General features: G+C 33.7%; 4 protein-coding genes across 9 annotated transcripts in view; 2 read left to right on the top strand and 2 right to left on the bottom strand.

Annotated features, from left to right (window-relative positions):
• Window positions 1-8,136, top strand: part of LOC106153564 (uncharacterized) — a 35,185-nt gene extending 27,049 nt beyond the window's left edge. For all 5 annotated transcript variants that reach the window (XM_087008087.1, XM_087008081.1, XM_087008111.1 and 2 more), the window contains 6 exons: window positions 1,677-1,779; window positions 2,589-2,722; window positions 3,017-4,740; window positions 5,049-5,268; window positions 5,839-5,970; window positions 6,549-8,136. In XM_087008087.1, coding sequence (XP_086864213.1) covers window positions 1,677-1,779; window positions 2,589-2,722; window positions 3,017-4,740; window positions 5,049-5,268; window positions 5,839-5,970; window positions 6,549-6,703 — 2,468 coding nt within the window. In that variant the 3' untranslated portion in view covers window positions 6,704-8,136. The remainder of the gene's footprint in view (window positions 1-1,676; window positions 1,780-2,588; window positions 2,723-3,016; window positions 4,741-5,048; window positions 5,269-5,838; window positions 5,971-6,548) is intronic.
• A 2,335-nt stretch (window positions 8,137-10,471) lies between these two features.
• LOC106153574 (Golgi phosphoprotein 3 homolog sauron) lies at window positions 10,472-13,387 on the bottom strand. Its single transcript, XM_013527549.2, has 3 exons — window positions 13,068-13,387; window positions 12,433-12,679; window positions 10,472-12,079 (listed from the first exon to the last, which is right to left on the bottom strand). The coding sequence occupies exons 1-3, from the start codon at window positions 13,269-13,271 to the stop codon at window positions 11,655-11,657; spliced, it is 876 nt and encodes a 291-aa protein (XP_013383003.1). The 5' UTR covers window positions 13,272-13,387; the 3' UTR covers window positions 10,472-11,654.
• Window positions 13,388-13,638: 251 nt separating this feature from the next.
• On the top strand, window positions 13,639-18,411 carry LOC106153573 (cilia- and flagella-associated protein 161). The gene is made up of 7 exons (XM_013527548.3): window positions 13,639-13,839; window positions 14,383-14,472; window positions 14,819-15,060; window positions 15,242-15,323; window positions 16,771-16,929; window positions 17,454-17,527; window positions 17,795-18,411. The coding sequence occupies exons 1-7, from the start codon at window positions 13,771-13,773 to the stop codon at window positions 17,982-17,984; spliced, it is 906 nt and encodes a 301-aa protein (XP_013383002.2). The 5' UTR covers window positions 13,639-13,770; the 3' UTR covers window positions 17,985-18,411.
• Window positions 18,180-25,080, bottom strand: LOC106153571 (solute carrier family 68 member 1). 2 transcript variants are annotated; one of them, XR_015333406.1, is made up of 8 exons: window positions 24,771-25,080; window positions 23,566-24,304; window positions 23,258-23,375; window positions 22,933-23,029; window positions 22,481-22,652; window positions 21,687-21,880; window positions 19,640-20,779; window positions 18,180-19,535 (listed from the first exon to the last, which is right to left on the bottom strand). XR_015333406.1 is itself a non-coding variant. In XM_013527547.2 (7 exons), exons 2-7 carry the CDS (start codon window positions 24,240-24,242, stop codon window positions 20,547-20,549), a joined length of 1,491 nt encoding a protein of 496 aa, XP_013383001.2. In that variant the 5' UTR covers window positions 24,243-24,304; window positions 24,771-25,080; the 3' UTR covers window positions 18,180-20,546. The 2 variants fall into 2 exon arrangements, 1 of the variants encoding a protein (XP_013383001.2); XM_013527547.2 differs by having other exon boundaries at window positions 18,180-20,779.
• Between the last annotated feature and the right edge of the window lie 42 nt (window positions 25,081-25,122).

Genomic DNA, 25,122 nt, shown 5'->3' with positions numbered 1-25,122 from the left:
GTATTAATAAATTCAAATAAATAGTGTTTCATATCTTAACCATCTAAGTTTTTAAGACGTCAGTGAACTGAATAACTTGTACTTGAAGTGGCATGTTTGAAAGCATCCTGATACTTATCAGTATTTTCGTGCAGATCTAAGCATGGTGTGTGTCAAAATACTGCCTCAAAGAAAAACAAAATTTGATGCACATGTATTAGTGTTATATATCAAAATATTATCTCTCTCAAAAAAGAAAAAAAAAAAAAAACGCACACTCACACACACACAAAGTGGCAGAAGGTATTTAAGAATCACTTCAATTGAGAGAGGTATCAATTTTTTTCTGGAATGAGATTACATTCTCTCCACGGAAGTCACGAATGCCTTGCATTTTTCTTCTGCATTGTTATCAGTTGAAGTGTATAAAAGAGAGAAGTACACAGCCGGGGACAGGTGGGGTGAAGTGAACTATGTGACAGCTTCATAATATGGTTAGAATTGCTTCCTTTGAATTAAGCTTACCTCATCCAGTTTAAGATAGTGCAACTTAACTTGAAGGGAAAACCAGCATCATGGTGTTTTTATTCTCGACTATAATACCTATGTGGATAATTTTTATGGTTTATGGTTTATGCATACTCTTGGTAAACGCGTAGTCACTCTGCCCTTGGGACATTGACACATGAATCTATGGGAATATGACAATTGTATCTCCATATTGAGAGAATTATTATACATAGACAGCAGGTAGGGTTTTATGGCATTGGTGTAGTAGCTAGGTCATGCATATTATTATGGAGGTAAGCTTTTTGTGATAATTTTTAAGATCAATAACAAATGTATTGTGCAAAGTAGGATGGCTGATGAATGTTGCAGATGTTATCAATCAAATTCCTTTTTTGCTATTGGAATAACAATCTTACCGTACAAACATGTCAGTATAATAAGTTTCACATCAAATATCAGAGTTGGGTCATGCTGTTTTGGTGAAAACTGAGGGCTTATGGCGACACATTTAAGGTAGATATGATATCATATGTGCAATATATTAGCAAGAGACAGAGATCAAGTAAGGTTTACTCAAGGTCTGCTTCGTTTAATGAATATTTCATTTAGGAAAGGACATTTTGAAATATAACAGGATATGTTAACTTAAGATAGGTGGATGGTTGATGTAAAAAGGAATCATTTGGAATAAAATTTAATGTAATCACAAGAGCTGTAGTGTAGATTGACCAGCAGCTGTATTTATAAATTATGGAAATTTCTGTAAAAATGCTTGACATTTGTGTACCAGGAAGTGCATCAAGGTTTGGCAGTTTGATGTGAATATAGGATAAGGGTTTTTTTATCTAGTGAAAGAGTTGGATAATTGACTTTCATATTAAAGATTAGTATGGTTAACAAACTATCAAAGATTGAAAAATGTATATCAAAGAGAACTGAGAAATATGTTGACTTAGCAGCCTGGAATTGAACTTAAGCGAAGAAGTTCACTTAATATACTTGTAATCTTGCTACAGAAAATAGATTTGATAATGATTGGAGATACGGTGACAAATTATGCTGAATAACCCCTAAGGTGTTCAAGCACTTTTTTAAGCCACGTTTAACCCTTGCTCAATAGTATATGTAAGTTGGCCTGAATAGCATAGGATTGGTCTAGACTCTGACAGATGCCATTTTTCTTTCAGGTATTCTTGGATTAGGACTGAAAGTAGAAGTCAACCCAGACGGTAAAGCTGTGGTTACTGAAATTCAGAAAACAGGACCTATTGGAAAAAATGGACAGATAAGGTGAGTTTAACCTTGAGACTGCTGTTCTTCCTTTTTCTGACATCAAGGGAGAACAGCCTTTTTACTTCCACTCTGTTAGAACTAAAATGAACATCCACATAAAATTGGACATAAACACTTAATTAGTAGCACTTCTAGTAGATTATATAACTAGTGATAGCAAGGTGTTTTTATGTTGTGTAAATATCTTACACATATAGTTCTGTGCAGATTTACACAATTTATTCATTTATATATTTGCATATAAAGAACTGTCAATAAATCATATTATCATAAGTGGAATAAGATTGGGACATATGATTGATGGTTTCACATTACTAGTATTCAAAAGTAAACTGACACTTCTTGCTGTTTTGTTGTACTTGTGAAGTTGTTGAAAGAATTTTACTTGTGTTTAGCAGTCAAACCTAGTATGTATTGGGATTGTATTGCATATTGGGATGGAAGTTAGCATGTTTTTAATGTTGACTAAAGTATAAAGGGATATTTAGAAAAAGAAGATTAGTTTGAGTTTAAGAGCCTGTGATTAGTACATTGCGTTTCAGCATCACTATCAAATACATTTAGTTTTATATTCTGTTTCATGCAATTTAAGGCATGACACAATGCATAGAAGATATGTGTTTTGTTTTCAATTTATAAATAAAATCACCTATATTGTGAAAGTTATACAATTAAATGATTAACTTTTTAGTCTCTGTTTTAGTCTCTCTCTGATGAAATACTTTGACATTATATAATAATATTGCTTTATGTATTGTTTTTTAGTAGGCTTTTGAACTATGATATTTTGTGACTGTCCATTTCAGAACTGGGGACATTTTACTGTCAGTGAATGGTCAAAGCACTGCTGGACAGTCGACTACAAAGCTAGAGCAGTTGTTAAAGTTCTTGCCCAGAGGGATCATTCGTCTTGTATTCTTAGCTGCCAAAGCAGAAGAAGGTATGTGTAATTGATATGATAGGGGTGGCAGCTATATTATACTACTATAAGACATATACTTCATGATAATTTATGGTGTAGTTTGTGCTGATTCTCGCCTCAAGGCAAGTTTTCTTTATATGGGATATCCTGAAAATGGGTATTTCAGTACTAGCCACCACCTGTTTACTGAGGAACACCATAATATTCATGTGGTATATTTTGATGGTCCATAACAGGAATCATCACCATTTGTAGTAGATCCCGAAATTGTTTTTCAAGAGGAGCATATAACAAATTGAAATTTACTTTCAGGGTCTATAAACACAATATCTGAAGTTGAACTAAAAGTGCCAGTTGGCCATCAAGATAAAGAGCAGGTGTCTACAAGGACAGAATCCACTTCCCCTCTAGGAGTTAAAACAGATATAACACAGCAAGCAGGGATCACAGTTACATCTCACAAACCCATAGTGCTGCAGAAAAAGGAAAAATTCTCAGAGAACAAGGAGCATGTGAGGAACATATCGCCAACAAAAGAAAATTCCTCAACACCTTTGCAAAAGTTACTGGAAAGGCAGTCCCCATTAGGGAAACAATATGTTCACAAGTCATTATCAGACTCTAGTAGCGTGAGTAGTTCTGATACTTCAGAAAGCCCTGTTCCAGAATATCCAAGATTGCCACCAGAGGGCGAAGAAGGACCCACTTTCTACAAGACAAGTCCAAGGCAGGAGGTATCACCAAAACAAGAGCCCAAACCATTTACTCAGATACTGTACAGTCCAGTGAAATCACCCAGCAAAAGTCCAGAAAAAAGCCCAAACCATATAAAAAGTTTGTCACCAAGTTTTGACAGGTTGCAAGCTTTTGTGGATAAACAGCTGAAAACTGAAAACATAACCAATTCAGAGGATTCCATTACTTGCAACAATACTGAGTCAGGTGAAGCCAAAAAGAAAACTGGACCATTTACAACACTTTATGAAGATACCCCTGAATTGCCCAGAAAAATAGTGCAACATTCTTCTGAAAATCTGAAATTCCAAAGTCAAGCATCTGATAAATTAGGCAGTACATCCCAGCAGAAGGAGGCAGTTGCGGACATACCTGCAGCTAAAAGAAAAGAACCAACTGTTATTCCAGAAAAAACAGGAACTAAAGAATCCCATAATACTTCAACCATGCCCATTTTAAAGCCACTGAAAAAGTTTACTCCATTTCCATCACATAAAGAAGGCAAGCAGACAGCTGATAAAAATGGACATGGACATAATTCCCATGTCGACAAGCCAAGCCAACAGACTTCTGCTGGAAATAATGAATTTAAGACTGAGCGCACTCCTGTCCTTTTGAGTTATCAAAAATCTCCACCAACATCCAGAGAGAGTTCAGATTCACCTCCTCCTCTGCCTATGTCCTCACCGCCCCTTCCATCTTGTCCACCCCCTGCATTGGAAACTACTGACTATCCCACACAAATGGAGTCTTCAGATGAATCAGAAGACGAATCAAAAATTTTCTTCATTGGAAGTAGACCCAACAGTATTATTGAAACAGACAGTTTCGCAAGTTCTAAGGTTTTACCTGGAGTTCCTCTGGTGGATGTAGAAACAAATCTTGATGATCAGTTTCCAACCATGGTAAAATCTGATGTGGATCTGAGCAGAAAAGGGAGCACAATATCGAGACTGGCTCTGCTGTCACCAAGCAGTAGCTACAGTGACAGTCTTAGTATGAATACAGCTAGGAGTAAAAGAAGCTGGTCTATTGCATCAAACTTGAGTGAGTATGATCTGGCCTCTGTGTCCCAGCAAGGCGATCCCATGAGGAGATCTCCATCTAATTTATCTGATGTGTCCATCTGTAGTCAGATACCAGCAGAAGAACTGCAGTCGCTACTGGAAGATGCCAACCAGTCCTTGGATGAGGCAGGAGCCCCTGATGACAACCACATCATTGTGTGTGTGTTACACAGGGAGATAGGGCAGCTGCTGGGTGTCCAGTTAACTGCTGTGGATGGAGCTGGAGGACTGTTGGTGAGTTGGTGGATGTCTTTTTTTCCCACCATTTAGGATGTTTTCACTTAATAGGAAACTTGTGGTTTTCCTTTTTTTTTGGCATTCTTTTTTCTCTGATAACTTAAGTACTTATCCCTAACATAGAAGTAGAAAGAGTGTTGTATTTGTATACCCCACCAGGAGGTATTACAGTTTGTAACTTGCTAATGTTTATCAAGTTGCCCATTCAGTGAACATATGTATTCAAGAATTTTTTTATATCTTAATGCTTTGTATAAAATAAAATACTCCTGAATATATCTCCCTGATTGTTTTGCCGTATGCAGGTGGATCATGTAACTCCACACAGTCTTGCTGATGAAGATGGCCGCATTCAGAAAGGTGATCATTTACTGTCCATAAGTGGCAAACGCTTGATCAATGTTGGTGTCACAGAAGCACAGCGCCTGTTACGCACCCACAAGCAGCCATTGGTATTGGTCCTTTCCAGAACAGGAGAAGATTTTAAAGGGGAGTTGGATAATACAATGGAAGTTAAAAAAGAGGGTAAATATTTGATGTTTATCACTGTACCTTTTATTTTATCATAGTGCATTTTAGCAAAATGGGGAATATGTGGAGTTCATTACTAGCTTTTAAGATAAATAATTGTCTGAATCTATCCTCATATATCAGAACAGATTTTAGTTATTTACACGGTCTCAAAACAGAAATGGTAACACATTTCTGATAATCACTAATAATCTGTTTTAGAAATTCTGAAAGCAAATTTTATTTAAATGTCTGATTCTGTGAATTATTATTATTATTGATCTTTTCCGTTCTGCTTTTGTTTTAAAAATTGATGCACTTTGCTTGAATTATTCATATCTTCTGCTGATGCCTTTAAATGCATGTTCAGTTTATCTGATGATTTCATGAAGGTATCCTCTTTATATTGTGGCATATTTTGTCCTTTTGGATTAAGAGATATGATTTGGATTAAGAATCATGGTGGTTCCAAATTCTATTCTCAGTCATTTTAAGTAGACCTCGTCTTCAACTGTACATTATGAAGAGGATCAGTACATTTTTGCTTCTTGGTTTATTTTATACGTTTTATTTTGTTTCATTCAGAGCCTGGGTTGTCAGATAGCTTGATTGAAGTTGAAATGACCAAAGGTGTTACTGGCTTGGGCTTCTGTTTAGAGGGTGGCAAAGATTCCCCATTGGGGGATAGGCCAATCACTGTAAAAAGGATTTTCAAAGGTACAATAACCTTAATAAACAAACAAACAAACAAACAAAAAAACTGCCAAATTATTTACAATTCAATAGAAACTTATATTCTTTTTATAAATAGATCAGTTTATGTTACAGATTAAGAAAAAAACTTTTACATTGGGATTTTACTTATGCTAAAGTGTGGTATGAAATACATTTATTTTTGTATGTAGGGCCTAAACATTTACACCCCTTTTAGATGTTATGTATGGATTAAGCATAATATATTCCATTCTTTTAGAAAAAATTAAATAATTTTATTATGTAACAACAAATGACATGAAAGTGTGGCTGTTGAAAGACAGTCTTGGCTTTGCATGTTTGGGTCTTAATGTATTATACCATGATAAGGAATTAGCTATTACATTGAATATACCTTTACTGGTGAATATTTTGTTAATTTCTTGTTTTTTTTTGTATATTTTTAAAAGTTTTTAGAACTTTCTTATAATATTAAAAAAATTTTTTTAAATATTTATGCAGGAAAGAGATGGCTTCTGTGTTTGTTGTTGAAATGTTGCAGATAACTTCAGATAAAGCTAATATACCGTCATTGATTTCAGGTGGATCAGCTGAGAGAAGTGGAGTTCTTAGGACAGGTGATGAATTGAGGACAATCAATGGCAAAAACTTGACTAAAATGACACATTATCAAGCATGGAATATGCTCAAGTCCTTACCAGAAGGAAAGGTCACCTTACAAATCAAAAGAAAATGAATACAAAGTTAATGAGAAGGCACATTCTCAACATCCCACATGGTTCACAGAGTTGTGGTGTATTTAGAACACATGCATGATGCTTCTTTACAATAGTGGACCTATTTATGTATGTATGCACATCAGTGAGAGTATAGTAGTTGTTAAAAAACGTCTATCTGCACAAGCTGTACACAGTGCAAAAGTCCTTATGACACAATGAGCCAATGAATGTAATGTTAATTTTTTTCTACTGCTACACTTTTTGTGACACTTTTGGAATGTTTTATAACCATAATAACATGATAAACAAATAACTTTAATGTTCTTAGATGTTTGGAAAGCCCTTTTTTCATATTGTGTTGAACTGCACTGAACTGGGCTGATTTTATATCAACTAATATTAAATTTGGAACACATGTAATAGAAGTTAGCTCTTCAAAGTGATATATTTAGATTTTATCATTCCAAAAGTCTTAAGTTACATTGTAGAATATTGACTTCATAACACATTCAATATGTTGACATGTTGAAGAAAAAAGAAAACTAAAAGCACCTCTATTCTTTTACTGTATCAAATACCCATTTGTAACAGTTAATCTTTTTTTGTACTATTTATTTTTTATTGGCTCAATTAAGTGTAGGCTGACCTGTTGTGAGCAAATGATGGTGTATAAAACCATCCATTCTGGCTTCAGTTTGTAATTGTAATAAATTTAAGACAACCTTTTGCCTTTTCTTTGTGGAAGCCATAAGATGGCTGCAAAGGAGTATTCAGTGATATTGCTAAGATTGTGGTTGTGGGTAAAATGTTATTGGAATGCTAGCAGAAAAATTGTTCCTACAAGTCTTGTAAACCTGAACTGGTTTAACAGCAACATTGAAATATATTGTGCATATTAAGTTTATCTCCTTAATGTACATGATTATAAAGACTAAAGTTTTAACATTTTTGGGCCTTTATGAGCACCTGCTGTAAGTATGCAGTAGCAGAGAAACATGCTACAACAGTCACTGTGGTAATTTTTAGCTGTCTGAAGATTTCTCATATATTATTCTTTTATTCTGTTGAGTGATATGTTGGAGTAATGAAAGTGGTATATAAAGGTTTTACAATATATCAGTCAGTTCTTGTTATCGTTTACAAAATTTCATTGTGTAAGAAAAGTAACTGCTTTCACATGTGCACATTTCATTAAATATATTTATCCAAGCCAACTGACAATATGTATGGAGGCAAAAAGTTCACATTTACGTATATCCATGTTAATGATTAAAATTCATCGAGTTTTTCATTTTTTGTACAGGGCTGTTGTCGTTATATTGTTATCAAACTAGATGTTACAGTTTGCAAAATAATATATCCAGCCTAATGTCAAGCCTTTTACTTAAAGCAGCATTTAAGCTGGGCAGAAACTAATTTATTTTATTTAATAAATTTGTTAGAAAATTTATATGCATCCTGTTATGTGTTTACCATAGCTATAATACTTTTGTTTTATTGCCGCATAGGCCACTATTCTAGCAGTGAATATCTCTAACTTGTAATCTGACAATTTTTTAACCATTCTCATGAACTAATAGATTTCCTTTAAAAGAAAGTTTACTGGATTTTGGCAAAGAAAAAGATCATATATTTTCTGGTATGCACAGCTAATTTTAGTGCAAATATTTTTGAGAATTGTGTTAGATACATATGCACATCTAGGTTCTCTAAAGTGAAAATTGAGATTCTCATGATCAACAGTTGAGTGCCAAGGCACTGTCTCTTTCTGTATAACATATGAAATGCAACGTGACAACATTGTCTAGGTTCAAATTACACAAGGAAGCAAAATGTCTTGAAAGCATAAGTAAAAAAGATTCTTCTGTTTGATAATCGCATTCTGAATTTATCTTTTCTCATTTTGCTATTTAAAAAGATTGAAAGGTATCAAATGAGGATGATTTTTAAAATTTATGGTAATTTTAAGTTAGCATTGAGCTGTCTATTGGTGAATTTAATGAAGTGCCATGTATACATTGCCCTCATTAAGTGTGACTGCTTTTTCCACAAAAAAAGTCTGCAGCATTTGGAATCTCTGCTCATCAAAATTTACTTTCATTTTACATTTTTATTTCAATTATCATTCTGAATATCTTTGTATATCACAATAAAAAGACCAAATAAGTTTTGTTAAACATTGGGACCTTATCTTCAAATAGATATTTCATGAAATTGAATAAATAACACCCAGTGCAATAATAGAAGACCTTGTCACATTTTATATAATTTTAATTGTCTTATGAGATCTGTCCCATGCATAGCAGTTGTCGTGAGCCAATGACAATAGCTTACATGATGTCAATAGAGGAGACAATGCAATGAAAAGGCCAATAGCAAAGTGATATAATTCCTTTGATAGACAAAGCGGCTGGAAGAATGGAAGTTTTCAATAATGAAACATTATCAAGCATCATAGAAGAAGGTAATCCTAGGATATCTGCACAAGTTAACACAACTGGACTAATTTTTGTTCTAAACAATAAACAGCAAAAAAAAAAAAAAAAAAAAAAAAAAGAGGGTACTGTTTTGACATGGTTCTCAATGATGGCAAAAAGAAGTTGACAAGTAATATTTTCTCTCATGTCAAAATGATCTTTTAGAGTTGGCCTGTGTCCTGTTCCCATTCTATTCAAGGCTGGATCCCTAAAATGAAGAAGGTTCTGAAACACCTTGTGCCTGGTAACAGTAGATTTATAATTACATGTCAAGCCACCCCTAGATCCACATAATATGTTAATCATACTTGAACTATTTTAATGTGGGGTATATTACCATGGTAAGCAACATGCTTCTAAAGAAAAAAAATTGGCTTTAAGTCAAAGTTTGATGGTCAATGAGCTGGTTTTCAAATTTGACTTGAATGTTTGTTCACAAGGTTCTTATCACACATAACAATGAACTCAGTTCCCATCTGCAATGAAAAATTATGAGTATGATGCCAAATTACACAGGTAAAGACAACTAGGGACTGAAATTGTTTTATTTCCCATGATTGCTATTGTAACAATAAACTACCAAATATACCTTGCAAGCCTTAGTCTTTTTACTTCCGCCCTCATGAGCCCACTAAATTAAATGAAGGCTCATGACCATTACAATTCATCGTCCAGGTAAAGGTTAACCCATCATTATCCAACTGCTTCTATCAAGCATGCAAACAAGAGATGAGCAAAGGATCTGTCAGTAAGAAATTCCAGCAAAAATGGTAAACAGAGATAAGGCTGTAGAAATTCTAGTTATTAGGAACAGATTGCATGTGACCAGGTTCAGCTAAATCTATAGACAAGAAACAACTGGCTTCAGATGGATTTATGAAACCAGGTCCAAAATTCAAATCTTTACCCAAACTTGTTACGTAAAGATGTGTAAAGGCACAAGTTTCCAGTTTAGTTTTCCTTGTAACATGACTTTCCCCCAAGGATGATGTAGACAAAAACAGGTGGTTAGATGATCTATATGATTTCATCAAAATAATAATAAAAGAAATTATAATAAATATACATTCCAGCCAAAAGTTCCCTATTAGAGCAGCACTGAACTTTGTGAATAATGGTCACCATATAAGAACTGATAGAAATTATGGGATATTCATAAAGGAAAAACTTTGTTTTGAATGGGGTGATGCAACTTCCTGCATTAATGTCCATTGCTAATCTAGTAGTAAGGACGATTTACATATCCCTCGTCATCTAATTCAGTTTTAGGCCTAAAATTATGCTCGATTTTATCACATAAACACATGGTACCCTGTAAAACCCATCTTTATTTCCCCAATATGTATAAGCCATGGCTATTTACAAAAAGAACATCACTTTGTATGTCCACTATATTGTAATGTGTGACTCTCCTCTGTCATACATTACTACACAGAATCTGCATATTAACAAATCGAATTTTCTTTTAAACTAGTCCAGAATTGCACCAACTTTAGCTACAAAATCATCATTTATCTTCGCTTGATATTCTGGCTCATATAAATCTTTTTAATTTAGCATAAAACAAATGCAGTTTGAATAAATGATAAAACAGTGGAAACTGAGATGCACTCAGCTAAATAAGAAACATGCATCAAATTTTGTTCTTGCTTTCCATATTAAATGCATCCAAAACATTAACCACAGGCACATTTAATCACACTTCAGCTGGACACCTCTTGGTTGTTAATCTACACAATTCAGACAGTAAATCAAATAGATTCACTGGGAAGTTTATTTGCGAACAATTTAGAGCATTTTAACAAGGAATGTTTTAATTACTTGAGGTGACATGTCAATGCCACACTTACATGGTTCATAATGAAGCTACTAAACACGGACAAATTGCATTCTGGTTAAACTTGAAACATTAGAAAAGTAATGATGTAATTCAGTAGAAGAAAGAGACCCATTTACAAGTTTACATCAACTATAAAAGAAATAATATGTATAAACAATTGCTAAAAATACCACCATCTTGTCGTAGAATTAAGGTTTACATCTTCAGAAAACAAAATATTAAATCTTCGGTCTAGTGCTATACTAAATGTAGTATGAATACTTATTCCCAATGAAAGAAATAAAATTGACAAAGGTGAAATTTATCGCCTGTATATATTAATGTAAGTCAGTCTGACTGACAGAGAATAAAATCCCATATCGTAAAGAATAACTGGTCAGATAGCTGGATACCTCCACACATTTATAAGGATAAGATAAATTCTGTAGCTATCATTCTGTCCAGCAGTGACATCCTCACCAAAACATAAAATAGTCCATTACTCAGTGTACCCCTCACTGGCATAAACAAACATATAGTATTGACAAACACCACATGAACTCCTTTTGTCGTACTAAAGAAAATCCCAAGCATTATATATTTGTCTTATGTTATATCCCTTTGGTCTCTCCACAATAGACAGGCACCCTGACAAGTATGACTGTTAAAAGTTCACTTGGTAAAAGCTGATATAACTGCCCACATCAGTTCATTTGTGCCTTCATTCATGCTTTCTTTTTCAAAATCCAAGTCCAACAAATCCCGCACTCTTTTCATGGCGACCTCATAATCATCATCTGACAAAGGTGCAAATGCATTCTCCAGGACATCTGAAGAGTGTGCAAGATATATAAGTGACAAAACTCTCTTGTCCATGCGCTGTGGGTCATTGGTCCAGCGACTGAGAACTGAATCTTGCACTCTCTTAATTAACTTCTGTTTGATTACAGAATCTGTAAGGGGGTGTGTGGTCATGTCGAAGAGGAGGAAATTCTGTTTCTCTGTAGAACAAACTCCCTTTTCCACTAGATTCTTTGCAAGTCTTTCACGGACATTTCTCAGCTGATACTTAAGCTTTAAAGGATTCCATGTCTCACCTGGAATGGCAATAGGACATTAGAAATACAGCAAAAATGCAACACAAAATGTATATACATAATTTATCTACCAGCATCAGTTGGTTGTATGTTAATGCAGTGTATGCATGTATATATCTTCATATATCCACATATATATAAAAGTGACAAGCAGACATATAAATGTTAATTTTAAATCCAGAATAAAAAGAACCCAATCTACGACACCTACTACAATCATTCATAGTATGAAGTAGACCTCACAAATTGCATCATGTGAAAGTATTGAATATTTGTCAGCATGCAGAATGCCATGTCAAGATGAAATGAATAATGTATTAGTCAATAACACAAATCAAATGACTTAGACGTACCACTTAAGTATTCTATCCAACTTTGCACGTTTTCTGGGGGGTTGGTTTCTTTGATGTGCTTTAAAGCTTCGTCCAACAAAACATCTCCAGTAGGTGTATCACTTTTGTATATAACTTTTCTAGTCCCTAAGCTACGACGCCGCATCCCAGTTTGTTCAAGCTGTATTCTTCCTCTTAAAGCAAGTTCGATGAGAATACATCCTCTCAATCCTGATGAAATACAATCATTCCAAAAAGATGTGTATCCCTAAAGATTAAAAAAGATAAATAAAATTGTTAAAATACATGATTAATTTATCATTTTTCATTGATACTACTGGCAGCGCCTGCAGAAAGGAAAAAAACAGTGGACACTGCGTGCTTCATCTACGGAACTTTTCCTTACTCAATTATTATTTCTGCTTTTGGTAACAATCTCCCAAGTTGACTTCATTCTGGAAATGGATACCCAATGCTATTTCACATATAAATGAATGGGATCGTGTGTAAAAATGGTAGAATTATTATAATATTACTTATTAGTCTGAGCTACATTTATTAATTCTTTTTCTGATCGTACTGACGGGTATCTCAAACATTCAGAACTAAAAAGTCAATCGCGTTCGTTAATTCTTTGTATCCCGAGCATCTGTTACCTCTCTGTCTTTTAATCCAAGTAGTAGCACTTCTTCCATTAAAGTCAGTCTCGCTTCTTTTGAATCGTGGTCGTCTTCCTCCTCCTCATTTTTTCGCACTTTTTCTACATCATCCCGTGATTCACTGCCGCCACCCTCTGCACCGGAGGAGGCGACGTTTCGTCGCTGGACTAGGCCAGTAGACCTCTGGACTAATGTTGACATTGCATATAATCACAGACGTTGCAAATGAGTCTCTAAACTAAAGGGGAAAAATAACAGATACTTATCCAAACACGTCCAATATGGCCGTCGCAAATCTTCTGACGTCAGCAGCCGGAAATTTTGGGCGATAATCATGACGAACCGTACTGTGCTAAATAAGATAGATTCGGCTTTAGCGTTATTTGTTTCTAGAAACGGTATGAATTTAAAATATGTAATATAAAGTATTTTATTTTATGAGGTGTATATGAAACTACCCAAAATGCTATATATATTAAGGTAATAATCTACAAAGATTACATGACTTTGTGATACTCATGCATCACCTCCAGCCAATGGTTACCCATAATAATACGTTTGCGCGAGTCTTGTGTATTTACATTAAGTCGCTATTGACAACAGAACAGAGCAAGTGCACATTTTGCCGTGGAGAAGCACATTTTAAAAGTTCCACACGAAATCCGAAGGAAATCAAGATATTAAAGTGACCAGGGACAAAATGAGCGTTCGAACTTACAATCCTTCTGTTAGAGTAGGCAACTGGAATGAGGATATACAGTTGGAAGAGGTATGGACATTTGAAAAAGTTCTTCATTGATTTACAGTACATGTACATGTACGTCCACCCTTTCCAGTTTTACTACTTTTAGGGTACCTGTGAATGTGTGAGACATGTGGATTTTGAGATTTTATATTATAATATTTAAGGAACAGTATGTTTCTTTTCTTTTGTCATTTTTTGCAGGAATGGTATTTTAATATCATCCCTCGTAATAAAATTGTATTAAAATACAAGAGTGCATTTCTGTCTATACATGCAGCTCTAAATACTAGTACTACTGGCACAGTATGAGCACTGATAGATAGCTAGTTCATTTATGAATAGACAGTAAGAAACAGTTGATTTATTAGCCATTATTTAATAGCCAGATAAAATAATGGCTAATTTAACCAGGTTTTTGACTTATCAGAGAGATTTAGTAAATACACATGAAACTTTAATTTCTAAATGAGTATATGGATTCTAAACTTCGTACATACTCTCCAATTTCAGTTTAAATATGCATATAGGTGAAGCACATGTGCTTTAATTTTATTCATTTAATTCCAGGATACACTGAAAGATTTTCTAGAAAAACGCGCTAAAGGTGAATTACTTATCCAAAAGACACACCGATTATATGAAAACATTCTCAAAAAGGTAATATAATTTGTTGATGTTATGATAAGAAAATGGTATATAATTCTTTTTTCACTTGTTATCTTAACAAAAATAATCTAATAAAGTATCCCTGAAACACATATAATTTAACAAAAAGTGTAGAATTCATGGTGAACTTTGATATATTATCATGTTGAATGAGAAAACATTAGTTTAACAAGAAATATGTCACATAATATTATTTCACAATTATATATATATATATATATATATATATATATATATATATAGAGAGAGAGAGAGAGAGAGAGAGAGAGAGAGAGAGAGAGAGAGAGAGAGAGAGAGAGAGAGATCTATATTTTTCTTTATATATTCTCTCTTCCAGGTTGATCTGAGCATTTCAAGAGATGGATTTGTCCATTTTGGAGATGTGGTGATGATAATGAACAAAGGAGCTGAAGACAAAACCAAGTACTCTTCTGGAGTTGATCCTAGAGGAGATTCTGCAATTTGTGCCAATATGTCTGAAAGCAAGATGTATGAAGCCAACAAGATTGAAGGCCCATGTGGTGTGTCAGGGTCAAGAATGTTGGAACCTTGTGTCAGAAATGCATTTGTCATCACCAGGTAAGTTTTTCAACTGAATTAATTTGATGAATAGTTTCTTTTTGTTGATGGATAGTCTTAGGACAATCTGACATGACAAGTCACTAAATGAAGAGAGTTTTTTTACAGATAAACAATTAAATTGAAAATGAGAAATAACTTCAAATTGACTGATTAGTAAATTCAATTCTTTTCTTTTTAGCATTGATGGTACACCCAATGAGACCCCTTTAATGTACAATCAACCATTCCATCTGAAAACAACACCAGACAAAGGAGGAGATGTAAGTCATTAAAACATTATTTCAAAATCATACCTTCTACACCTCCTTATTTCTACACATTTTTGTGATGTAATGAAATATCTACATAGTATTTTAGAATAAGTAATAGACAATTCTGTTGAAATATCTACATAGTATTTTAGAATAAGTAATAGATAATTCTGTTGAAAAGACCTGTCACCCTAGTCAGTTTGTATCTGAGAAAAAATATTGCTTTTAACCTATTTTTTTATGAGAAAATAATCAAGGAATCAATTAAAATTGAAAATTTAACTAGTGTCATACATGTAGAAATGTGCTCTTAGTCTGTTAATGTTTACTTTTTATGTCCAGCAGATTTTATACACCTTAAATATAGTTTCTCCACTTCACTTCCTACGCACTCTACTGTATATGCTTCATTTGAACCTCGAGCGTGTAGTAAGTGAAGTGGAGAAACTATATGGGGTGTATAAAATTATACATATTTAGAATAAATACTAGAAATTAAAGCACTCCGAGAGCGCAGACCTCTGCCAAGGCAGCATTTTTTGATAATTATTGATTGATTATTGATCTGGATCACCACCAAAAACAAATCATCAGTTCCTTGGCCTACTTCTTACAGTTCCTGAAAATTTCATCAAAATCGGTCCATAACATTTTGAGTTATGTTGATGACAGAAATACAAACAAACAAACAAACTAGAAAAGCACTCCGAGAGTGCAGACCTCCGCCAAGGCAGCAATTTTTTTAAATTATTGATATTGATTTATTATTGATCCAGATCACCACCAAAAACTAATCACTTCTAAGTTAACCCATTTCTGACCTACCCTGAAAATTTAATCAAAATCGGTCCATAACTTTTTGAGTTATGTTGATGATTGATATTTGATTATTGATTACTGATTGATTATTGATCCAGATCACCATCAAAAACTAATCATCTCTTCCTTGGCCCACTTCTGACAGTTCCTGAAAATTTCAACAAAATCGGTCCATTACTTTTAGAGTTATGTTGATGACAGACAAACAAACTGACAAACAGGGGTGAAAACATAACCTCCTTGGTGGAGGTAACTAGAAAAGCACTCCGAGAGCGCAGAGCTCTGCCAAGGCAGCACTTTTTGATTATTATTGATTGATTATTGAACCAGATCACCACCAAAAACTAATCATCTGTTCTTTGGCCCACTTCTGACAGTTCCTGAAAATTTCAGCAAAATCGGTCCATAACTTTTAGAGTTATGTTGATGATAGACAGACAGACAGACAGACAAACAAACAAACAAACAAACAAACAGGGGTGAAAACAGGAGGTAAATGTAGTAATGCTCACTTCACTTTCTATGCACTCTATGCAAATGAAGCATGCAGAGTGCAGCATTTAACTAATGTAAATATAGGGATTTAATAATAACATAATACACAATGAATGAAAGTCACATTTTGATTTTTTTTCAGTTGCTGTTATTCAGCGATAGAGCAACCTTTCAAAACAGTGCCAAACGTTCTCGACACCAGGAAGTCTGTCTCGTACCAGAGGCATCCTACCTGACTCAGTGGATGGTTTTACCATTTAACCCACAGTTACGGATGGAATATGCACTTACACCAGTACATGTGAGTACTTTATTTCCTGTCATGAAATATTTTAATTACACATTTATCTTTTGATTAATGACATCCATAGATTTTTATGATTTTTTACTATCATTATTCAAGATTGTAAGAGAATTGGTCTTTCCAACTTTCATATGCATACTGTCATCCAGCTGTATTGAAAAATGTCTTTTAAGATTATAATTTTTCTACATTCTCAAACACAGATTAATCAGAAAATGTGTAATCGTTTGATCATAACTTTCACCAAGTTGTATACAGTAGAGAAGTAATATCAATATTTACATAATTGCTACACACGAGTCAGCAGTTGATTTCAGAGCTGTCAATAAAAATTGAAATAGATAAAATGAAAATATTAAATTAAAGTGTGGTCTGCCAAGTATAGATTTAGCAGTTATGTTAACTACACAAATACTTAATGCTATTTAACATTTCAGAGGTGTGCTACCCACTAATAGATTGTATTTTTTACCAGAGAAATTGATTTTTTACTTAAGTACTTCTTTCCTTTTTCATTTTAGGCAAATAAGAAAGTAGTCATCGTCCATTGTAAGACAAATAATGCTTTATGTGTGGAAAGCGACTTCTTGCTTAAGTGAGTTTCACATTCTTTTTGTAAGTTTATGTAACATATGATCAGTTGTGCACAATAGCATTTGTAAATTGTGCTAGATTATTATTATAAATTGAATGTTTCACAATGAAACTGAAAAATGTCAATAAAAATGCTATTTAAGTTAATTTTTCTATAAATTTTAGTATCTTTCATTGAGAATCTTCTCCACCTTCTAGCATTCATGTTTTAGGACCTTTGCATTCCACGTTATAAAAATAAGCTTTTCAAGATTTTCTGTAATTTCAGAACACCATTTGGCAGGGAGTATGAAATTACATCTTTTACAAGCCTGGACTCTCACAAAGCAGAAAAGGATATCAACCACATGCATATAGTCATGGGCGTCCCTGGGGATGATGTATATCCTGTTATTCCACAAAGCCAAGCTCCAGAGATTTCAAAGGAATTTTCACAGATGACCAACACATCACAGTGATATATGTATTTTCGACACGGACTGAAAAAAATAGCCAGAGAAAACTTTCACTTGTGTCATGAATACTGTAAATTTAACTATTTAAATCATGTGAAATTGTGTATTGTGTCACATGCATACGAAAGCAATAAGATCCATTTTGGATGACAGCAAATGAGAGCCCGACACCGGCCATTTAAACAAATGCTACACAAATTTATCACAAATAAACTGAATACGTTTTTATTTCATCAAGACTAGGTATTGGACCATGTATAACATCAAGTTATAACCCTTCAAACAGTACAGGGCTAACATTATGATTTATATCTTTTCATGAAATTTTTACTTTGTAAGTGACTTTTATTTCTCTAATGTATATTTTATTGTACAAAGTCATTATTTTACTTTTCAAAATTAATGTGAATAAATGTAGTTCTCACATTAACAGCAGTTGCACTTAATATATCTCTTATAGATGCATAAACATTATACAACAATTTTTGACTTCTGAATAAATACCTTACTTGCATGATTGATAAATCTAAGCCTCTTTTCACAACCGAGTTGAGCGGGGCCTAAATAAGCCATGGCCCAAATATGGCGAGACCCACTTGAAGGCATACCACTTAATGCCTGCAGGGACGCAGCATGTGGGAGGCCAGGAATCTGGTAGTAGATTACGTGGAATGCTTTCAAGTGCACGTCATACTTGAGCTGTGGCTCAATTTGGTTGTGAACAGAGCCCAATTCAACTTAGAACTACACTTTTCTAGATAAATATTTCCAGCTAATTATTGCAACATTTTATATAGATCTGAAAGTAAACAAGGCCCACATGTGATATTAGAGAGCAGTAGCATGAGCCATTTTTTAGGGCAATGTTTATCACAGCTTTGAAATCTGGTCACAGATAGAGCACAATTGGTCCCCAATATTTTGACTTTTACAGTTTACATTTTACAATACAACTGACAGGAAATATATATATATATATATATAGATATATATATATAGATATATATAGATATATATCTGTACTTAAGTTTCAATATATTATAGATTTACTCGATTTATTTCAATTCATTATTTCGACCACTTTCAAATTGATGTCTTGGCACAAAAATCACAAACAAACTATAAGACAAAATTACACCCATGGTACATTAAACATATTCCATGTCAATCCAATAAAGATGCACTTTTTGTGAATGAGGCAACCAATGGGGTAGTGCTCTGAGAAAATTTTCCATCTCCAAAATGGCACTTGAAATGTGGGATCATCAATAATATACATGTATGACTGTGCTTTGTAAAATTCAATATTACATTACTCCCACATAGAAAATTAAGTGGTAATTTGTTGTATTTCAACATTTCTAGACTATAATGGGTTCTTCTGAGAAGGCAACCAGGAGATCACTCATGGCTTTCCTTACAGAAACTGAAGTTTGATCTAGATTCTATTTTTATCCATTTCATATCAAGAAAAGATTATTACTTATTAAAACTTAAAGAGATGAAAAACCCTCAAATTTTAGTTATTGGCTTGTGTTTCAGTTAACCTTTTGGCTTAAAAAAATGTAATGTTACACATTAACGAGGATTACATATCTTATATAGTTATTATTTAACACAAGCTGAAATATTTTCCTTACCGTTAGCTTGCGGCCAACCTTAACATAGGCCTTCATACTGACCTGTGACATTACTCACCGACTGCTTGGAGGTATAGAAACCAGGACCCTCTTATAAATGTCAGGTAGAGCAACCTCCCCCCCCCCCCCCCCCCCCCCCCCCCCCCCCCCCCGATCCCTATTCATGGTTGGATGGTGACAGAAGCTAACCGTATGGAAAATATTTCAGCTTGTGTTAAATAATTACTATATATGATCCAACTACCAAGCTAATGCATACCTCTGCTCAAGAAAAAATGGTCATCTTTAAAGATATGTTCACATGTAGTGTCGAACTATTTGACAACAAAGTTAAAATGTAAAAATCATGAAATATGAAAACAACAAAAACATTGTTATCATGCTAAAAGCTCAGCTTTCAAATGATATACCATTTTGAAGACTGAGCTTTATCAATTTTATAATCAAAACTTGTCTAAGGCGAGATTAAACTGAATATTTGACACTGTAAGAATAAACCAATGAAATTTCCTCACCCTTCTAATTAATTAAAAAAAAAAAAAAACGAAATTATAATAGTTATTAAAATAAATTAAAAATATAGTGTTTAACTGCATTTTTATTTTAAAATACCATGAATGTCACACCTCTCCAGCTATACTAGATTTTTTCTTTTGGCAACATAACATAAACATTTTACTCAAGAACTTTTAAGTAGAAGGCGAGTATTAACACAAATGGGACTTTACTTATCCCTAAAAAAATCTGATGTCTAATAAATAAATAAAGTTGTTTATAATGACAACAAAATTATTGCCCAAGGAATGACCCAAGTTCAAGAAATAGATAAATGGAAATTGGATAACTTCCAAAGCACTTGATATTTTCAAATACAGAAACACCTGTTAAAATGAATTTAGCACCAAAAATTGACTTTAGCAGTAAGCTAAACCTTATGTGTCTCAACTCCATCCCTCATGGACTTAATCATTCTCAATCGTCTTCCACGCAGTTTAAATCTTGACCACGCCAGCAGCTGAAGTATTGCACATACTATAGGGATATACACAAGTATGGTGAAACAGCCTTGACGCTGGAGCTCCTTTTCATGTTCAGGCATGGTTTTCATGTTCAACTTGATTGAACCACCTTCATTACCAGACTGGAATATATCATGACCTGAAAATATGGGGAAAATCAAGCAATGCCACAAATGTCACTGACTGCATGATCCTATATGGGGTTATCACTCAAATAAGGTATCCTATACGGAATTATCACTCAAATGTTAATTTTACTGTAGAAAAAAGCTAGTTAGGTATCATTGTTTGATCTGTTCTTGTAGTTGAATTTGATGGTTGTGTACCATAACTTAGTTCTAAATTAATCATGATTCTTTCTGACATTGCTGAAGGAAATATTAAAATATGTTTCTTTTATGAGGGGTTTTATCAGTTTAAAAGTAAGAATTGGGAAATATAAGTAGCTGTACAGGATATCTAAAAATAAAAATGACTTATAAGATCTTTTTTAATGTGTTAATTATACCTTTATCTTTGCTTTTTTCATTAATTCTTTGCATTTCACAATTATTACAATACATTATAAACAAATAACTGATAATAAAAGCCAGTTTCAAAGCATATCAGTAACTTAATGGTTGCATCAATTTTATTTTTATGATAAATTTTTTTTTTTTTTGATAAAAGAAGGTCAACACATCTATCAGAAGTACCTGTATTATTGTAGTTATATATGTTAAACAGATTAGATAATCAGCATCAGTGTCAAAATGAGCTGACATAATTACCAAAATATTCACCAAATATATCACACAACGACTGCACAGATCTCAGGAATTTTCACATCAATTTAACCCTTGCAAAAAACACCATACTAAATCTTTAAGCTACTTCCTACTGGACTTATAACCTGTCTGGCTAGTTGCAAATTTTTAAAAACGTTTTAGAGGCATGTCAAAGGTACATGTACAACTACAAGTAAACCAAATTGAAACACTAAGTTAACCATAAGTTGTTGCCAAGCATAAAAATTATTGTTCAATACAAATAAGGACTATGTTTACCTGTCTGCACTGACAACAGCCAGGTTCCAATAAGTGGGGCTAAAGTCTGTCCAGGCTTAGACACCAGGGCTGCAGTTCCAAACATGAGAGCTGACACTGCCTGGTTTCTGTTGTGTAGTACAAAGTCTTCGTCAACCAGATCACTAATGACTAGGTTCAGCAGCTTACAGGTCCCTTCAGTGAATATGCGATTACTTAAAATAAAAGAAAAAATTTTAAAGAACACCTGACATTTTCACATATCTATAAGCTATACACTAAAATGTTTGTGTCAATTACAACTGTTACAGTAATAACTTATTTATGCCATTTATTTCTTTAGCATTAGGAAAAGGTTAATTTGACTATATTGCAGGAAACTGACTATGATGCAGAATGCAATCACAGAACAAAATAACTGCACTGGAAGGAAAATGTTAATGACAGAGTCAAGTCAAGTGAAACTTTTCAATCTAAAAATAGACCTAATTGACTATTTTTCCATGTAGATTAATCCGTTCATGTTACTACAATCAGCAAACAATTGATAAAATCAAGCTCCCTTAATCCCCAATAAAAGGAATACAGTATGATCAAAATATATTTGCAAATACTTTGTATCCAAGTTCTTTTTCTTCTCTTTTTAATTTTCTGAAGGCGAGATTCAGAACACTAAGCTTGTGCCCTTTGATCTTATAATGCAAGTGAGGTAATGCATTCATTTTAAACAATACTTGTAAAGGGCAGTTTCCATTTTCTCTAAAAAGTCACTGTTGCTTTTCACAAATTTTGGATTCTAAATGTATACCACTTACCTGGCTATGTATACACAGAGTACCCATATGTGGTGTCTTCCAAGGCCCAACATGACCACACTCAAACCAAGTTTGATGGCAAACAGCAGCTGAATAACTCTGTAAACTCCATATTTTCTACACAGGCTCAAAAAGTACAGGTTATTTATATGTGGTGCAACAAATGACAGACCTAAAAATACATTTAAAATTATAATATAAAAAGTCAATAAACAGTAACATATTTAACATGAATATTTTTGACATAATGTAATTCATTTTTAGATATAACAACTTCTGCGTAAGTTAAATACTGTTGAAATTTACTTTGAAGTCTTACCAAAGATCAATTCATTTGCCAAATCAATTAAATCTGTTGTACAATATATCCTCATTATATTTCTGATATTAACCATTTGATATTAATCAATATCATAAGATAGGAAAGATAGTGTGTGGATAATTCTTCTTACCAAGTAACATGGAAGCAGTAGGAGGAGATATAGCATCACCAAGTAAATTTTCCAAGAAAATGGGGAAAAAATTGCTGTTGAAATGGCAGTGAAATACCTAAAATAGGAAAATTTTCAAATTAATCATAAACATTATGTTTTTATCTATTCATGAATGCAACCGTGCACTCAGGCACAATCCAGCTAATTAAGTAAGGAAACAAAAAAATATATATTTAAATATCCTCAAAAAATTCTATAACATTTTTTACTACAAATACTTATCATACTTCCAATCGAAAAAAATCAAAATGATAAAATATACCTGCATGTATACATACTGTACCTGGATCAAGTTCATAAGTGAAAACCACATAAAATTCCGATGCTTAGACAGCTGCGTCACATAGTCCTTTATAGTTGATGTGTGTTGGTTCCATTCTGCATTTTCTTCATCTTCATCACTAGAATATTACATTGAGCCATACTAATCATAATTTGGAAAAAATATTTAAATGTTTTCTTCCATAAATTATGACGATGATAAAGGCATTCAATCTATCATTCTATTTTCCAAACCTAATGCTAAATGTAAGTATCATGTTACTTTATTTTTTTTAATTTAAAGTTTGTCAATTTAATGTAACCTAGTACCTGTCTTTTTCTGTTTCTAAAACCCCTTGTTTGGCAGCTTTGGTGTATACTTTTCTCATTACTCTTGTGCTCATCAGGAACCCACATATAGAAAATACTGTAAGTGCAGCACAAAACAGTTGAAAAGATGTCAAAGTGTCCTTGTCCCACATCATGTAAGACATAAACACTGAGAAAGAGCCTAAAGTACTGAAAACTGAGCAATAAGAGTTCAGTCTTGTTCTGGTGTCTGCAGATATTGCCAGATCAGCTAAGAGGGCTGAATGGTGTAAGTCCACCATAGTCAGAAACCCATCATAAAGGCACAAACATATGACAAACTGAAGTGAAGGAAAGTGCCAAGAAACCCAAAACACCATGAAAGATAGTCCAAACAATGGTCCATTCCATGTGAGAGCCTGCAAGCGTCTGAGAACAATGTCGGGACAATGACTTCCTTCCTTCTGTGATAAATATTTGCGATCACTTATCCATCCAAAGAGAGGATCATTGAAGGAGTTCCAGATCAGAAAAACTGTTTCTCCAATCCAGAAAGATGTCCTGTCAATTTTGTAAATTGACACAAATGTTTCTATGTGGTACAACAAGAAAACATTGTGGAGGATAGATGTAAATAGTGCCAGAGAGCCATAACAAAGGCCCAGAGGCAGCAGAGAACTTTGCAAAGAATATGGCATCACTTCTGCTTCTCCTTCATCTGACTTGTGTTCCACCCTTGTCAAACTGTCTTCTTCTGAGTCTGAAAAAAGAAGTAATTTTCAAATTTTGTTTGTATAAAATATAATATGTATGCAGTGTCTAAATTGGTTGAAATAATGTTATATTCATCAAACAAGAATCAATGGAGTAAAAAGTGTATACTATCTGATAAAAATGTAAGAATTAAATTGTGATCAACAATACCTAATAGAGAAAAATAAATTTAAATATGGTGATTTAACTCACTCTTGATTTCAGAAATTTTGGACTCCATGGTCCTAGACTAGAGAGCAATACCAGTTGCTATCCCCTTTACGAGTGCCAATTATAATAATTACATAAATTGTATGTCGATCGTGACAAGAAGCTTAAGTAGCAACTATCGTATCAATTTAATATAATCAGGATCATAATGTCGGTTGATAACTATGGCCAGAAATAGAGTCGAAATACGCAATCCAGAATAGCATACAGTTTTCTAGTCGCACTTTCTTTCGTGTGCATACCTCATATCCCATTATTGTCACTCCTCATGTTAATTTTCGCTCTCATTTACCAAACGTCGTCTGTTTCAGAGGGTTCCAACTTCAAGTTCGGTTATCAGCGTCACACATGATCGGCTATTTGATAATAAATGATAATATACCTCAACTGATTCCGATAACATTAGCAGTGAAATAAACCATGTGAAGAATATGGTTTCGCACCACCATCAAGGAAAAGTCCTTTAAGTTTAAAGCTGCTCGAAATGATAATGAGTGACACGTTTCTTTTTGTAAGAAGTTCCTTGTACTACACTACTATCTCGACAGGTTGGAGCAGTAACCAAGAAAAGCCAAACGCTATGCTCATTAAAAA

Source organism: Lingula anatina, chromosome 1, assembly GCF_051362555.1.
Source record: "Lingula anatina isolate TDL-2025a chromosome 1, LinAna3.0, whole genome shotgun sequence".
Lineage (NCBI taxonomy): Eukaryota > Metazoa > Brachiopoda > Lingulata > Lingulida > Lingulidae > Lingula > Lingula anatina.
The sequence above is the reverse complement of the archived record's forward strand: the minus strand, read 5'-3'. Positions and strand labels throughout refer to the sequence as shown.

Bases quoted from the DNA above. Each gene is read 5' to 3' on its own strand.
- LOC106153574 (XM_013527549.2), bottom strand. From the start codon at position 13,271: ATGTCAACATTAGTCCAGAGGTCTACTGGCCTAGTCCAGCGACGAAAC. The intron at 12,680-13,067 runs GTAACAGATGCT...TTTAATCTTTAG, and splicing joins TTGGATTAAAAGACAGAGAG to GGATACACATCTTTTTGGAA. The intron at 12,080-12,432 runs GTACGTCTAAGT...TTGCCATTCCAG, and splicing joins TTGGATAGAATACTTAAGTG to GTGAGACATGGAATCCTTTA.
- LOC106153573 (XM_013527548.3), top strand. From the start codon at position 13,771: ATGAGCGTTCGAACTTACAATCCTTCTGTTAGAGTAGGCAACTGGAAT. The intron at 14,473-14,818 runs GTAATATAATTT...TCTCTCTTCCAG, and splicing joins ATGAAAACATTCTCAAAAAG to GTTGATCTGAGCATTTCAAG. The intron at 15,324-16,770 runs GTAAGTCATTAA...ATTTTTTTTCAG, and splicing joins CACCAGACAAAGGAGGAGAT to TTGCTGTTATTCAGCGATAG.
- LOC106153571 (XM_013527547.2), bottom strand. From the start codon at position 24,242: ATGCCATATTCTTTGCAAAGTTCTCTGCTGCCTCTGGGCCTTTGTTAT. The intron at 23,030-23,257 runs GTACAGTATGTA...TTCCTATTTTAG, and splicing joins CACTTATGAACTTGATCCAG to GTATTTCACTGCCATTTCAA. The intron at 20,780-21,686 runs GTAAACATAGTC...CCATATTTTCAG, and splicing joins GCTGTTGTCAGTGCAGACAG to GTCATGATATATTCCAGTCT.